General features: G+C 37.1%; 1 protein-coding gene across 2 annotated transcripts in view; it reads right to left on the bottom strand.

Moving 5' to 3' along the window:
• SMC1B (structural maintenance of chromosomes 1B) overlaps window positions 1-18,086 on the bottom strand; it is a 74,745-nt gene that overhangs the window by 26,200 nt on the left and 30,459 nt on the right. For both annotated transcript variants that reach the window (XM_044227005.1, XM_044227006.1), the window contains exons 10-14: window positions 17,717-17,902; window positions 15,982-16,161; window positions 8,249-8,395; window positions 1,941-2,078; window positions 1,346-1,462 (exon numbers count right to left, since the gene is read on the bottom strand). In XM_044227005.1, the coding sequence (XP_044082940.1) occupies window positions 1,346-1,462; window positions 1,941-2,078; window positions 8,249-8,395; window positions 15,982-16,161; window positions 17,717-17,902 (768 nt within the window). The remainder of the gene's footprint in view (window positions 1-1,345; window positions 1,463-1,940; window positions 2,079-8,248; window positions 8,396-15,981; window positions 16,162-17,716; window positions 17,903-18,086) is intronic.

Raw genomic sequence — 18,086 nt, 5'->3', positions numbered from 1 at the left:
GAAAGTACACATATAGACAATGCTTAAACCTAAATTTTTCCCACCAAGAATTTCCTGTTAGGCCAAAAACTAATCCGAAAAGCATTACTGTACTCTGAGGAGCCACTGGTTTTTTTTTTTTTCTTTAACTCCTCAAACTACACCCTCTATTTTCAAATTTCTTACTCTAAAAACTAAAGAAGAAAGCTCATAAATGGCTTTATTAAACTTTTTTGGCTTTATGAAGTGTTGGAAACCAAATCAGAACTATTTCCTTTATATTACCCACACCATAGTATAACATTCTACATAAATAAGTAAAATATTCCTTAGATACGAGTGTTTATGACTATAGAGTCTCAGGCAATAGAAGCCAAAAGGACTGGAGCATAGAATTAAGACAGAAAGATGTGGAAGATCTAGAATGAGCCAAATCCAACAAAACATTTAACCTCGATAGTTTTAAAGCTTTGCATTTATATATAATTATAGGATAAAAGAGACCTGTTTTAAACAGCAGGACATATTAAAATAACTTTCAGAATATAAATTAAATATGAATGGGACATGACTGATGCAGTGACAAGTTACAATGTACATAACTAGATAATCAAACCTATGGAAGGTGTCAGTTCCACGTGCTGAGTCCATGGTACTCCGCGCAGGCCGGGCAGTATTCCGACTTTAAGCTTTGCTCTGGGCATTGACAAACAACAGAGCACCCAGAGGATGGCTGCCAGAGCTGGTTTTAAATCCACGATTAAAGCGTTAGGAGTACTTAACCCGGAAAAGAGATAATTAAGGAGCAACAGAAGTGTGGTTTCAAATCTTGCGATACAAGGCAGAACAAAGCAATGGGTAGAAGTTATTAAGTGACAGTGGGACAGACAACTTTCTAAGGATTAGAGAGGATCAAGAGCAGAATGAATTAAGTCGGAAAGGTCCTGTCATTTTACAAGCAGAGGCTAGATGACCAAATCTTTGTTGCATCAGAGCTAAGCACTGAGCCCCATATACATAACAAATGTTCAAGAAATAATTACTGAGGGAATGAGTAACTTTAGAAGATAATCTGAAAGAAAGGGTCTTCCTTTCTGGTGGTAAGGACAGTGGGAGAAGAAAGAGGCTGTAATTCTTACAATGGGCAAAGAGATGCTGGAGAGCAGAGAGTAACTACACACAGGTCATTATCTCTCCAGGGGGGCAGCAGTGGTTCTCCAAAGACACAGAGAAACTCATTTGGCAAACCAGTAAAACTCGGGACTTATCAAACTGCTTTAGAGTATACTCAAGAAGCCCTAAGTCTGGTATCTGGTCTAGAACTGTATTTTACACGACCATCAGTAATAAATACAGCATTTAGCACCTTATCTATCTTTTCTTGAAATTCTTCAATTCTTTGTTGGCGCTCTTTGATGCTTTCACTCAGCATGGCACACTGAGACTCAATATTCAGTAGTTCACTTTGTAGCTGAGACTGTTCCTAATGACAAAAGAGGAAGATTCTTTTCAACGGAACTGTTTTACCTTTATACAATGAAGCAAACAAATGTGAAGATATCTTTTAGAACAAAAAGGGAATCCTATGGGATATGTGGGTGGCTCAGTGGGTTAAGCGTTTGCCTTTGGCTCAGGTCATGATCCCACAGTCTTGAGACTGAGCCCCGCATGGGGCTCCCTGCTCAGTGGGGAGTCTGCTTCTCCCTTTCCCTCTGCTGCTCCTCTCTCCTTACGCTTTCTCTTTCACAATGAATAATTTTTTTTTAAAAAAAGGGAGTCCCTGAGGTAAGGTAAATGGAGGCACAGCTGAATGTCAAGATTAACAACCATAAAAATAAACTAGAATATAATCTCAATCATGGGGTAAAGTGTAAAAATTACATGACGCTATAGAAATGTAATTCCTGAAGTTCTCTGTCTTGGCTCTCATCTCCACCCAGTTTTCTGTAAGCCCATATTACCCGGAAAAAAGCAGCAAGGTGCTTCTTTTTAATCATCTCTAGTTCACTTTGGGAGTATTTGAGTCGTGTATGAGTTCCTTGTACTAGAGTCTGTATTTGTTTCAAATCTGCTTCCTTGCGAAGTATCTTCATTAAATCCTAAAAAGAGAGAGAGAAATAGAACATTTTACAATAGAAAGGCACTTTCACTTTTTAAAGAGCTTCCATGTGTCATAAGTCACCCACACCACATCTTCCCCCTTCTGATAAGAGATGGGCAATTAACTATACAAGCTACCTGGGTGGGGGGCACAACGCCCTACAGCACCTTCGAGACTAACACACTTCCTAGTAGGAAACAGGAGTGAGAAATGAGGAATGGGAAGTGTGTGTTCCACCCAAGGCACACGAGTGACCTAAATGGCATCAGCCTTGCTTTTAGTGGATGAATTTAGAGGAAGCATTCCCTTCCTCCTTCACCCACCCCATTACTCAACCAAATTAACTCTAGTGTATGTATATTCTGTATTTTACTCCCAGTCTTTACATGAATACATGTGTACACAGTCACCTATATATGATTTTTTTCACTTGTGTTTTACAAATTTAGAATCCTATTGAATGTGCTTTTTTTTTTTTTTTTTAAAGATTTTATTTATTATTTGACAGAGAGAGATCACAAGTAGGCAGAGAGGCAGGCAGCGGGGGGGGGGGGGAGCAGGCTCCCTGCTGAGCAGAGAGCCCGATACGGGGCTTGATCCCAGGACCCTGAGATCATGACCTGAGCCGAAGGCAGAGGCTTTAACCCACTGAGCCACCCAGGTGCCCCGAATGTGCTTTTCTGTCGCCTGTTTTTCTCATTCAGTTGCTCACGACTGTGTATTATTCCAGGATGTGACTGTACCATTTTTCAACTGTTTTCTTAATGAAGGGCCGTCACTTTGTTTGCAGGTTTCTGTCATTACAAACAAGGGGGCAGCAACATACTGTTTATTTCCAGGCAGTAGATTTCTCAGGGTGAGATCGATGGGTCAAAGGTATTCATGTGTCTAAGAGCTGCTTCCCACTGCTTTCTTAAAAGCTGTAACAAGTCACGTTTCTATAATGTATGACTGCATGTTTCTTTACATCGCCTCCAGCATTTATATATTTTTTCCCAAGCCTTACGGATAGGTGTGGAGTAATCTGAATTTAATTTGTATTCCCTTGACATTCCACTGAGCACTTCTTCATGTTGATTAGACAATGGACTTTTCTGCAAATGGTCTAATCTTCTCCTTTCCCCAGATGTTCTCTCATAAGGCCTTTTTCATGTCAACTTACAGAGAAATCTTTGATGGTATAGAAACCAGTCTTCATTTTAAACTTAAAAAATATATATATAATGGCTTTTATCCTTACTTAAATTTTTTTTTGCATTCAGGTTTTTTAATTCATCTGGAATTTACTTTTGTTACAATATGGGGTATAATATTACTATCTCTAGATAAGCAAATACCTTTTACTAAATAATCCATCCTTTTCCTACCAGATTAAAACACTGTCTTTGTTGTATACTGAATCTTCAAATATAGTGGACTCTGTTTCTGGAAGTCCTATTCTGTTCCATTAATCTGTCCATTTTTACTCCAAAACTACCACAACTTGATTGCAATGGCTTCTAATAGAATTCTGTATGCTGGTAAGACAAGTTCTACCATCCTCTTTCATACAATTTTTTCATAGTCTCAGGGAACTCTTCATTTGTAAGAACCAGAATATCATTTTCGCAAAGTAAAAAATCCTCAATAATATTTTAATTAAAATTGTATTTAGTAATATATGAATTAGAGGACTTCTAACTCAAGAATATAGTAAGTCTTTCCTCTTTGTTGTTTTATGTTTCTCATTAAGATTTAGTTTTTTAAATAGTTACTGTGCCTTTAGATTTACATTTATTCCTATGAGAATATTTTCTACTTTTAGATGCTTCTTGAGAGAAAAACCAGTTTTATTTATGTAGCCCTCACATTAGCTTATTAATCTAGTAGTTTTAAAACTATAATCTTATCAGCAAAAAGTTAGCATTTCTCCTTTCAAAGATTTATACAAATTATTTGTGTCTAATGGTATTTGGTTTAACTTTCAAGACCACATTATTTAATAATGGTGACAGTAGATATGTCTACTTCCTGATTTTACATGAAATGGTTTTAATGTTGGGGCACCTGGGTAGCTCCGTCAGTTAAGTGCCCACTCATGATTCTGGCTCAGGCCACGGTCTCGGGGGCATGGGATGAAGCCCGGCGTCAGGCCGTGCTCAGCGTGGAGTCTGCTTGAGCTTCTCTCTCCCTCTCCCTTTGCACCTCCCCCCACTCCCATGCTCTCGCTCTCAAATAAATCTTTGAAATAAAGTAAATAAAGTAAATGGTTTTAATATTCCACCATTTAAGCAATTACATCTGTTGATCTTTGGTAAAAGTGATTTATTTAAATAATTTCCAACCTTACTCTTTTACTTAGCACTCTAATAAGGACTACCTCCTAAACTTTATCAAATACCTTTTTACATATCATATGAATTTTCTCCTGCCTTCAACTATGTTGACTGATCAGTTAATATTAGAACATCCTTATTTTCTTGGAACAAATCCATCTGTATTTAGGCAGATGTATTTTTCTTTTACTACATTGCTGAATTCTCTAGACTGATACTTAATTTAGGAATTATGCACTTACATGCACAAGGGAAGTCATTCTCCAGTTTTATTTTTGTAGTATCTTTATAATATTTGTAATTAAAGTTATATTAACTTTATAAAATAAACTGGCAAGTTTATGGCTTAAGATTAGAATTCTATTAGAACTCAGCTGTAAACCCATGAAGCACCAAGAACTTTGTTTAAACAGTGGTAAAATATACACAACCTAAAATTTACCACCTTTACCATTTTTAAGCGTACAGTGCATAGTGCTTAAGTGCATCCCTGAGGTTGTGCAGCCCATTGCCAGAAGTCTTTTCATGGTGCACAACTGCAGCCCCGTGCCCACGAACAAGTCTTCATTCTCCTCCCTTCTCAGTCCCCGGCACCCGCCACTCTACGCTCTGTCTCCATGAATCTGACGACTCTAAGGACCTCGTGGAAGCAGAATCCACCATACTTGTCTTTTTGTGACTGGCTGTTTTCATGTAGCATAATGTTCGTCCATTGTGGAGCATGTGTTAGGATGTCCTCCCTTCTTAAGGCTGAATATTTCATTTTGTGCACAGAACACATTTATTTGTTTGCTCATCTACTGATGCACACTTTGGGTTGCTTCTACGGTCTGTCTACTGTGAACGATGCTCTTATGCCCATAGGTGTACACCTACCTCCTCTAGACCCTGCTTTAAATTCCTTGGAGTATATATCCAGAAGTGGAATTACTGGATCACTTGATCATTTTATTTTGAATTTTCTACTATTTTTCCATAGCTGCTGTTTTGTTTTCCTGGTGTGTTTTTTCAATGGTGGGTCACTCAACTAACTGTGGCTTTAAAAAGAATGTGGGTTTATGATTCTCACGCAAAAGCTGTCTAGGGCAATGTAGTTCTTCAACAATGGATGTAACTTTTTTTTTAAAGATTTTATTTATTTATTTAACAGACAGAGATCACAAGTAGGCAGAGAAGCAGGCAGAGAGAGAGGGGGAAGCAGGCTCCCTGCTGAGCAGAGAGCCCGATGTGGGGCTCGATCCCAGGACCCTGAGATCATGACCTGACCCGAAGGCAGAGGCTTTAACACACTGAGCCACCCAGGTGCCCCTAACTTTTAACTTCTTAGAACAATGGTTTTATCCTCATGCTTGCCGTCTCGTGGTACAAGATGTCTACTGCATCTCCAGACCACCTGACTGCATTCCAGTAAGGAAGAAGAAAATGCAGGAGATAATACCAACACTTTCATTTATACCTCTAAAACTGTTACATGGCCACGGGCAGCTACAATGAAACTTGGGAAATCAAGGTGCTTTGTTTTGTTTTTATGACTCTTTAATAGAGCCCAGAAAGAAAGGAAGACATTGTGTTTAGGGACTGGATCAGCAGACTACACCACTGCCTGCCATTGCTTAACTTTTCAAATGTCCCACTTGTTTTTGGTCAATCTTTATTTATATATTTGTTTTTATATTTTTATTTTTAATTATATATTTTTGAAAATCTTCCCTTTCAGGTTTTTAATTATTTTTATTATATAGTTACTTGCTCATAAGATTCTCTTTAAATTATTTTAGCCTTTTCATGCCTAGTCTATTTTTGATTCTCACTTTTCCTCCTTTATTAGAATTGCTAAGAGTTTATTATTATTAGTCTTTCAAAAGAACAGCTTTTAGATTCACTGGTCCTTTTCTATTTGGTTTGTTTTCTAATTTCAGCTTTAAAAATTCCATTGTAAGTTTCTGTTGTTTATTGTGGTTTGTTGTTCTAATTTCTTAAAGTAATAAATGTCCTGATGTCTCATCTTTCTTCTTTAATAATGAAGGTATTTCTTCTTGATGTAACTTGTATGTGTCTCAAAGACTTCCCATTTATCACTTTTCAGACACTTTGTAATTTGCCTTTTGATTACTTCTTTGATCCCCAAACTATCTACAAGGGCCTTTCTTAATTTCTATGCAAACAACCATTTTTTGGTCACTACTTCTACCTTCATTAAATTATAATCAAGATGACCTTTTAGAAAGCTACTGAAATTTCAATTATGGACAAGCATATAATCAGTTTTTTAAAGTGTTTCATAGATATTCTAAACAATATCTCACTTTTATTGAGCCCTTATCAGTGTTCTATCAAGTTTACATTTATTAAACTACTTAACCCTTTCAATAGCGATGAAAGAGGTGCTACTGTTTTCCCCGCTCTCAGTCCAGGGTCCAGGGAGGAGGCTGACTACAAAGAAACCAGGGCATGATGGAAATGTTCTGTGGTTGTGGGGGCAATTACATGACTATATACATTTGTCTACACTTACTGAATCACACACTTAAAATGGGTGGCAGTTATTGCATATAAATTATACCTCAATTAACCCAAAGAAAAATCATATATGACTAAGAACTAATTTATTCATACAAATAATTCTTAGGGTGGGTAATAAAACAATAGGCAACCTTACAGAAAAATGTGCACAGGAAATAAGCAGTTTGAAGAAAAATTTACAAAGAACCAATAAAACAAGCGGAAATGTTCAATCTCAGGTATAATTTAAGAAATACATACTAAAACAATTGGATCATACATATATTTTCTTAACCAGACTGGCAAAGATGGAGATATCTGCTAATATTTCATGTTGCAATCCAGGGACTTACAATACTACCAGTGTTCTTTTGATGGTAACTTAGCAACACCTGTCAGTAGTATAAATGTACATATCCTTGGACCCAGAAATTCCACATATGGGAATTCATCTTAGAGACATATTTATACAAATAAAGATATTTTACATAATAACAACAAATGTTTATATAATACTCACACATGCCAGGAACTGTTTTTAAGTATTTTAACTGGATTATGTGATTTGATCCTTAAAATAACCCTAAAGGAAGGTACTTTTATTATACCCATTTTGTAGGTGAGAAAACTAGGGTACAGAGAGGTTGGGGAACTTGCCCAAGATCCTACCACTAGTAAGTGGCAGAGCCACGATTCACACTCGAGCAGCATGGCCACAGGATTGGTACTCCTGGGTACTGTGCTATTCTCCTTTTCTAAAGAATGTTTAATGCCACCTCGTTTGTAATAGCAAAATCCAAAATATCCATTATTGGAGACTGGTTAAGTAAACACAACCTATACAATGAAATACCAGCCAGGATTCACTAAAAGTAAATAGTTTTCTGTATGTTAAGATAGGTGAGCCTGGTGGTGGGTATTAAGGAGGCACGTATTGCGTGGAGCAATGGGTGTGGTGCATAAACAACAAATCTTGGAACACTGAAAAAATAAAATTAAAAAAAATAATAGTAAAAAAAATATAAAAGCATGTCCATATTATAGTGTTAAATAAAAAAGCTTGTTGCAAAAACTATTTGTAGCAAAAGCACATCATAAAACAAATAGGAAAAATAACACATATATTTCGTAGACAGAGGAAATTTCCAGAGGCTCTGTATCTAACTGTGTTCAGCAAATATCCCTGAGATGTAAGGACAGGTTAGAGAAATATTGTCTATAACTATATTCTGTTTTGCTTTACTTGAATTTTTTAAAGTATAGGCATGATAATATTTATCACCAACAGATTAACTCAAAAACACGATTTTTCTACAATTTAGTATTCCACAACTTTTACAGCGTGGCGTACCTTTAATTCCTGGATCAGCCGCGATCTTCTGTCTCTTAAGGTCTTTATCTCCTTCTCGTCCCAGCATCTAGCCTTGTATCTTAAATCACTGGACCCTCCAGAGATCACCCCAGATTTTAAAAATAATGTTCCATCAAGAGCTACTGTCTGTAAAATTAAAAACATTTTATCCTGGAGAAATGCACATAAGGAAGATAAAAATAGGATATAATATGGCAATTTTTACAGCTGAGAATTTAGAGATGAGAAAACCACTTACTGAAATTTACTAATAAAATACCTAGTTTCTGAATGGCACGAGCCAACATACAAATCACAAACAGAACATTCTGTTTGGCTAAGGCCCAAAGCAGTTCTAGACAACAAATTACTAGCAGTTAAAAAGGCTCAAAATAAATTGTATATTAGAGTGTCTGGGTGGCTCAGTCTTTTAAGCCAACTTAAGCCTGCCTTCAGTTCAGGTTGTGATCCCAGGGTCCTGGGATCGAGCCCCACATCGTGCTCTCTGCTCAGCAGGGAGCCTGCTTCCCTTCCTCTCTCTGCCTGCCTCTCTGCTTACTTGTGATCTCTGTCCAATAAGTAAATAAAATCTTTTAAAAAAAAGAATCTTAAAAAAATAAATTGTATATTAGTTCCAAACATATTCGATTTTGAGAAGCAAACACCAAATATACTTGTATTTTATATCAAATAACTTGCATTGTATAATCCTGTATTTTGAAGAACTTGTTATCACATGTCAATGGCATATTATGAAATTAGCCTTAGCAACATTAGGATACTAAACAGAGCACATTCTCCAAGGTGCATACGAAACGGGGACCAAGAAAAAAATTTAAATGGAGTCAAAGGCATAAAATAGCTTCAAGTTTATAGTCCTGTGATTAAGTATATGCTTTACGGAATAACTGATTCTCAGTGTTTTGCAAATGTTTCTGATTATTTAGTGAAAGCAGGAGGGGACCACCGTTGGAAGACTAGAACCAGCAATGTGAGCTTAGGAAAAAAAGCCAACAAACAGGAGTCTCATTCATTCCTTCATTTAAACTTTCCCCGCGTGCCATGTGTTTGAGACATTCTGTAGTGACACCGGAGCGACCGAAGGGAGTGACATACGGCACTGACCCCAGGGAATCCTGCTAGTAGGGAAAGAAACAGATCATTACAACAAAGAGTAAGGAGAGGCTAGAATCATACTCCGAGTAATCTAGCATAAAACTGGGGGTCCCACCCAGTTTCTCCATAGAAGGCTTCCTGGAGAGGGGAGGTTTTCATTATGTCAGGGGAACTAGTTAGAAGTTAGTCACGAGGAAACCCCGTTTCTCTCTCTCGCAGTCAGAGGTGCGCGTTGCAGGCTTGTAGGGTGGCTCTGGTCTCCAGATAGAATATTGCTCTGTCACCTTTAGTATTTGGACGACTCTTCAAAGGAGGTAGTAGCCTTGTGATTTTCTGGAAGGACTCAGAGGCTTCCTTCCTTCCCAGCTGTTAGCCTGGCAATGAGTCTGCTCATTGGGTCTGAAATGGCTCTTTGGAAAACACTAGATCTCACTGGATGGCCGGAGCAGAGGCATGGAAAGCGAGCTCCTCAGCGGAAGCAGTTAGTCGCCTGACCAGGAAGCCACTGCCACACACTCCGCGGGCTCCTGCAGCTTCTCCAGACAAACCTAAAGCGGTATGGAGGCAGCATCGCTCTCCTGAACACCGTTAGCTCGTGCTGGTTTTGCTGGGCCAAACCACCCTCTCTTGAATGAAAGGTGAAGACACATAGCTCCTCCGCTTTCAAGTTCTCCGTAAAGCTTACTGTACTGTGTGGCGATGTGTCACTAGTGACGTCCCTGACATAATTTTCCAAGCCATTCCGCAGTCCAGGAGAACCCTACAGCTCTAGCTATTGGGTCTGTATTTCAAGAAAGAAGGGAAAGAGTTCGACTAAGAAAGTTTCCAGCAGGCCTACTGATGAAGTGCTGTTTCCTTCCACTGGCCCCTTCTAGACTGTTCCACAGTGAGATCAGGTTTCTGTGAGCAAGGACAGAATGGCCAGAGACACCACGCAGGCGGCTGCAGTCGCTGACACAGTCAGGTCGGACGCAGCCAGGAGCGGGGCGGTGGCGGAACTCTGGCAACAGAGCACAGACACGCGAGCAGACAGTGTGTGCGCATGTGTGACGGGGTGGGCTGGGGAAAGCGGGAACGTCAAGAGTTTAGAATTCCTAGAAGGCCAAGTGAGAGTTGAGGAACAGCTTAGAGGTGAGGCTAGCAGGCAGGGCAGACGGCGGAGCTCTTTGTGCACCGTCAGAGGAAGCCTTGGGATTGAGTACAGTTGAGGACTGATGGGGTTTAGGAAGGGCATGGAGTCGGACTAGCACCGACTGGGGTGGTACAGCACACAGGAGAGAGAAACGATCAGACGGGAGCTTTAGCTAGGCCACTCTGCCAACTATTTGGAAAATGGATTGGTCCAAGTGAACTAGAGGCTATGGTAAGAAATCCGCCAATAGTAGATAGGATGAACAAAAAAAGATTTGAGAAATGTTTAGGAGGTATGATCAGAAAAGCCTGGGGATTACAGAAGTTACAAGGAAATCCTTGAGGCAAAACCAGAACTTCATTTGGCTAGAAGAGTAAAATTAAATGCAGGAGATCAAGATTCAGAAAGAACATAAATTTAGACATGCTGATTTTACAATGCTTGTAGGCTAATATTTTACTTATTTATTCAAAAGGTATATTCTGATTATTTTCTGAAAGAAATTAGATTTTATAAATTAAAATAAAGATTATAATAAATATAAATATGCAATAAAATATCTACAAATACTAGCGATAAATTACATTATGTGAAAAAAGAACCAAGTGTAATAATCCATATTATTATAATGAAAAATCACTGAATTCAATTAAGCAGGTAGAAAAAGAAAGATTTTCAATATATGATGTTGGGGCAGGTAATTAACCATTTAATGGTTGGGGGAAATGTGTCATTTAATGGTTGGGGGAAAGCTAATACCTACATCTAACAAAACAAAATATATCAAAATAAATACTGGATTAAAATTAAAATTAAAATACAGAAGTCATACCACCCAAAAAGTGAAGAAAATTTAAGTAAATATATACTTGATCTCATATAATTGGGTCTCAAGACCCAATTATACATGTAAAAACAAAACTTACAAAAGTTAAGGGATAAAACTGATTTCCAAGTATATAGCATAGATACCACAGTACACACTAGATCCTTCTAGAGTCAGATGCCAGATTTAGCAAACAGAAATCAGCATGCCCAGTTAAATGTGAATTTCAGATAAACAATGAATAGTTTCTGAATATAAGTATGCCCAAACATCTTCTTTGGCAACTGTATTCTAAGAAACAAGTTAGGGATGGTTTTTGTTTTCCTTTTTGAGCTCTATTTTCCAAAGTTTCTAAACTGCATGTTTATTAATTTCTATTTCTGATATATAAAAACCAAACCTAATACTGACAAAGGAGCTCCATGCGGGCTGGCTTAGAAAGAGCTGTATCAAGAATTCTGCACGACTAAGAACGTGCCACACTGCATGTGGGATCACAGTGCCAGCAACCTCCTCCCCATCGCTGAACTCGGGCAAGGCAACTTCTCCGCTGTGAGCAGGGGGTACAAACAATGGTTTTCGGAGGTTCTTCCTTTACTGCTCGGTTGGCTATTGCTGTTGTTACTGCAGCCATTTATATCTCCACTGTGATCGATGGAGCGCACAAATGCTATTTGATTCCATGGTCACAAGCCCATGAGGTAGCCAGTATTTCCATTTTATAAATAGGGGCTAACAGATATCGGGTAACTTGTCTAAGGCCATACGTGGGGTCTCAAGTCCAAGTTGGTCAAACATCTATGCCCATGTTCTCAACCACCATGTTATACACCTCCTTCAATTCCAAAAATGTAGTGAGCAACAACTCATAGTATTTATGGATCTTAGGGGTTTTAATAGTTCCTGGGTTTATTAAAACAATTTATTTCTTCTAAAGGTAAGCATAATCTTGATAACCTATTTTCATTTGATTTACAGTCAAATTCCTATCCCAGAAGGATGATAATTTTTATCTCCAGCCTGTAATTTCCTTGATTTATAGCTTATATTAAGCGGCCTGAGCGGTAGTCCTATGCCTACGTGGGGGGTTACATTCCTGAAAAATAACCTCACTAATACAACTGGAATTTCATTTAAAATAAGGAGTTAGAGGAATTTTTAAAATAACATTAAAGTTCAAGAGGTATGGGGTAGAAAAAAAAATTCTTTGGCATTAAAATGTATTCTCGGCAGGATTACCAACCATTCTACTGAATCAACTTCAACTGTTTCAAGAAATAGAATTTCAGTGTTATAAACTGCTAATGTAGATTCTATAATTTTTATGTTATGTGGATTATACATATTTTTATTTTTATTAAGATTTTTAATTATTTATTTATTTGACAGAGATCACAAGTAGGTAGAGCAGCAAGCAGAGAGAGAGGAGGAAGCAGGTTCCCCGCTGAGCGGAGAGCCCAATGCGGGGCTCGATCCCAGGACCCTGGGACCATGACCCAAGCCGAAGGCAGAGGCTTTAACCCACTGAGCCACCCAGGCATCCCGGATGATACATATTTTTAAAGTTGCCTTTCACTGGTATGAAAATGAAAATTTTCATGAAATGAAATGATAAATGAAAATGAAAAATGATATACTTTATCATTTTATTTCTGAAGAGAGTCACATATTTCAAAGTTCAAAAGATACAAGACTGTAGAGTGGAAAACTCCCCTGGCCCTTGCCACCCATGTGCCTTCCTCCCAAGAAATAATCAATGCTGAGAATTTCTTATGGATTCTCCCAGAAATGCTTTTCATAAACACATACATGCATATCTCTTATTTCCTCACTATTTTACACAGATGGTCACATACTATACACTAGTCTACATATTAGTTTAAAAAAAACTGAATAGATCTTGGAGACTGTCTCATACTTGTATATAGAGAACTTTATTCTTATTTAAGGTTGCATGGTATTCCTTTCTATGAAAGCTCTATAATTTTATTGGACTAGTCTTATCTAGATTGCTTCTGATTTTTCCTGTTACATAACAGTGTTTAATAAATAAATCTTGTATATGCACCATTTCATATACATGTGAGTTTATCTGTAAGTGAAGTTCCTAAAAACCACAACTGGTAGAACTGCCCTTCATGGAACTGATACGAATTTATATTCCCACAGCAGTAAGTGGGAGAGCCTCTTTCCTCATAAAGTGTTAATCAAACTTTTTTAACACTGCTCAATCTGACAGGTGAAGAGTATTTTGGTGTAATTTTAATGGGCATTTCCCATATTTTAAGGGAGGATGAGTTTTCATATTTAAGAAATATTTAAGAAAATTTTATTTCCATTTATAAAATATTCATATCCTTTGTCCATTTTTCTACCTTGTGTTCTTTTCCTCATTGATTTGCAGGAAAATCTGCTCTTTCCCATGAGCTGTAAATGTTGTCCCTGGTTTGCCATGTCTCTTGATTTTGTTTATGGTGCTTTTTGCCATGCAGAATTTCTTTAGATTTATGTAAATGTGCTCACTCTTTATAGATTTGAGTTTTTTGTCATATTGAAAAGGTCTTGTTTTTTTCTGACATTAAGAATAAATTCTCCAGGTTTTCTCCAAGTATACCTACAATTTCATTTCTTACATTTATACTTCAAATCCATCCGAAATATATTCTGATATCAAGTGGGAAGTTTAGATTCAGTCATATTCTAATCCAGATGGCACCATTTTTTTCAAATTACTGTACCCTGAATTTTATTCTTTTGCTCAGTGTTGTAATTTTTGGAAAAATGACTTTTCATGAATTATTAGCTAGTTAATGACATTTTTCTGGGTCTGTTTTTTGCCCTACCATATTAAAAAGGCAAAGCATAAACCTTTCCATATACTTTTTTGAGTAATAATCATCTAGTCTGTGGGAAAGGAAGCAAATAAGTGGAATAATCATGTGTTTAAATAGGTTCCAGATTTTAAAATTTTGTCATGTAAATTTAAAAAATATTTAAAAATTGAGTTATCATAAAAATCCTGATGCCCAAACTATAGCTTAGCAGAACTGCTCTAATTTATATTATGTAGTTTGTATACACTGTATGTAGTTTATATATAAAATATCATTTTGTGATTTCACCTGCAGTATTTGAATTAAAAAAATTCTAAAACATGATATCAAGTCTACAGAAAGATAATCAAGTCCATGGAAAACCAAAAGCACAATGAAGACATCAGATGATTTCTGTGAAAATGTGACATCTATCTAAACATTTTACACATCCTAAAACAGAGAAAATTCTATAGATGGAATAATAATGATAGGAAGAAGATAAAAGTCTCTAGACTATATTTAGGATACAAATAAGACAAATGGAGCAGATTAAAATTCTGAAATAATGAAAAGAAAACAAGAAACAGTCTAGAGGACTAAGGCATTAGTTACTGCAAACAAGAGGTAAGCCGTAAACATTTGCTGAATGAAGGAAAGTATTAAACAATCTTGCCTTCATGTGACTTCTTTAAATTGATCACATAAATCTTCAAAAGCCAATTTAAAAAACATATTTTACAAAGATACAAAAATCTACTATAGCATAATTAGATAGCCAAATAAGATACCTTAATAGCTCACTTATTTTGCCTCCTTAAATTTAATATGTAGAAATCAAAGACAGTGATTACTAAAACAGTGACTGAATTCTCAGAAAGATTACTGAGAGAAGTACTAAAATGTCTGAAAAATTAATCATGTTACTAGATAAGCTAGTAAGTTTAATACTGAAAATTCTTACTTTTAATAAGAATAGCCTGTTTTGCATTAATTTGCAACTGTGGACATTCTAGATCTCATGTGTAAATTAACTACCAAGTTAAAAAAAAATGATTAGCACTTTGTGAGAGCTATTTGCTGGGCACGCAAATGAAATTGTGCACATTATTACTGAATTTAACCCTCTAGCTCTACAAAATAAGTGCTATTATCTCCCCAATTTTAGGTGAGAAAATTAGAGGTACAGAGATTAGCCTGAAGTCATGTAATTAATTACTAAGTAGCATCACGGGTCTTAATTCATAACTTAGGCTCTTGGATACTGGGTCATACTTCACAAATATAGTTTAAAAAAAACAGGTAATTTTAGGAATTTAACATTGCTTAACTAAATAGAAACTGTTCAACTGAGTCAAACAATATTTTTAAATCATTCCCTTGAGATTAGGATTCAGTAACTTCATCTCAATTATGCTATTTCTATAACTTCAAATGTGTTAAAACCTTGAACATGTAAAAGGATAGTGTCTGCATTAAGCTATGGAAGAATTAAAATAAGTACCTAAAATCTTTCCCCTGGTATTCAGAAACACATGCATTACATATGTGAATGCCAGGAAAAATCAGAGATTCACCAAGGACATTTATTTAGGCTATGATTACAATAAATCTAATTTCCAAAATATAATTTATGATAATGGAGAATATAATAGAAAGTAATTTTTTGAAAACTCAACTGAACATTATTATAACCACCACTAAAGCCATAACTGTCTTTGGTTTTACACTGCTTTTCCTTCTGAAAGAGAGCCTATGAAAACATATAGATATTTATGTGGATATAGTATGTTAGTCTTATAAATACTACTTCAAGTTATCCCAGAGTATGATGTAAGCCTCTTACTTTCCGTCTCTCAGGTCCACCGAATGCGATGTGCCTTGCTTCTTCCACAGTCTCACAGACAAGGCCATTTCCACACACAAACTGAATTACTTTCTTCAGCTGAGGAAACTGAGTCTTTATGACATCAATCACCATTTTACAGCCTTTTATCTCCCTTAATCTTTCATTGATTGGCTTGATCTAAAAGGTTAAAAAATATTTGATATATTAGATACACTAAAAACCAAATACTACATCCTCAAAAGGCATAAATAAGCATAACAGCAAAAAAAAATTAACAGTACATACTTATTTGTAATAAAATTTTGACAAGAACCCAAGGAACTATATATGTTGTGGCTCATATAACATTTAAAGAAAACACACTTCAGCAAAAGCCAGAAGACATAATTTCCAGATTCAACTCTGCCACTGACTGGTTAGGACAAAGTAATGCATGAGAGATGTTTCATACTCTCAAAATTAGGGTCCAGTGGGAGACAATACCCATTTACATAGGTGTCAAAAGAGTGGCACATCATGGAACTCAGAAAATCATTTTAGGCTTAAACGACCAGGAAAGCCTCCAGACCTTCTTTGATACGAATTCTAAGCTGGGTTTGTATATAGATTTTTTAAAAAAGCATCTGCAATGATTACTGAAGAACAGCAAGAATGACCTCGTTTTTATGAGAAGAAGCCACTGAGAAGTAATGACAGCGGGACTGGGAGTGGGTGGCCGGCAGCCCAGGCTAGGGCACGAGCTCTAACCAGCGCACAGCGCCTGCCGCTCAGCATCTTCAGAGCTGGAACAAGGAGGCATTTTCCTTAGTGAGCAATAAAAAAACCAGTAAAGGGCATCAGCTACAATAACAGCAAAGTCCTGCCCCAGGAATTTACTCTGGATCCCCGAATGCCTCTCAATACATACTTAAAGGCCCCAAATTTAGTCTGTGCACCAAGGGCTGCTGAGTGTTTACTACAATGTCTGTCACTCTGGGGCTGCGTATTTAACAGCTGAGATCAGGTTTGGCATTTCACGGAGAGACCATACGTCTTAACTGTTCCCACAGTTCGCTATGGAACAAAAGAAATTGCTGGCGAGTAAGCTAAAGTAATGTTCTCAAAATCATCAAGGTAGAATTATAGCAAAACTAACTTAGGAAGAAATATAAAATCAAGAATTATTATTCTTGGGGCGCCTGGGTGGCTCAGTGGGTTGAGCCGCTGCCTTCGGTTCGGGTCATGATCTCGGGGTCCTGGGATCGAGACCCGCATCGGGCTCTCTGCTCAGGGGAGGCCTGCATCCCTCTCTCTCTCTCTGCCTGCCTCTCTGCCTACTTGTGATCTCTACCTGTCAAATAAATAAATAAATAAAACCTTAAAAAAAAAAAAAGAATTATTATTCTTGGCGCGCTTGGATGGCTCAGTCAGTTAAGCATGTGCCTTCAGCTCAGGTCATGATCCCGGGGTCCGGGGGTGAGTTCCACACCGGGCTCCCTGCTCAGCAGGGAGCTTGCTTCTCCCTCTCCTCTGCCTCTCCCCCTGGCTCACACTCTCTCTCAAATAAATAAAAATCTTAAAAAAAAATGATCATTCTTCGCCTACCAATATATTAACACCAGCCATTCGAATGACTAACTGACATCCAAGCTATGATTTTTTCATATTACCATAGTTTATGGCAATAAAGACACACTTTAAAAGACAAGATTTTATCACTACTAAGCACTAATAAATATTACAAATTTCTTACATCAAGGTAATCCAGAGCAAGGAATGTCTCCGGTTCAGCTCTTTCTTCCTTCAGAAACCGAATACAATCTTTTGCTACCTTTTCAGAGGCTACAACAATAGCAACCATGTACCGGCCAAAAAGTTTAGTAACAGCCAACTGGTATTTCTTATGAATAGGATGACAGAGGTCAAGGAGTCTTCCAAACTTAGCAGGTTTCAAAAAAGGAGAAAAACAAACATATTATTGAGGAACATATAATTCATTGTTTCTTATGTAACAAAGCATAAGAGCCCCAAAACTAATTTTATAAAATTATAAACATATTTGAACAGAGTCTTATTCAAATGGACATAGATTTCATCATGAAGTATCCATTTGGATGTAGAGT

Source organism: Neovison vison, chromosome 12, assembly GCF_020171115.1.
Source record: "Neovison vison isolate M4711 chromosome 12, ASM_NN_V1, whole genome shotgun sequence".
In the NCBI taxonomy this organism is placed as follows: Eukaryota; Metazoa; Chordata; class Mammalia; order Carnivora; family Mustelidae; genus Neogale; species Neogale vison.
The sequence above is the reverse complement of the archived record's forward strand: the minus strand, read 5'-3'. Positions and strand labels throughout refer to the sequence as shown.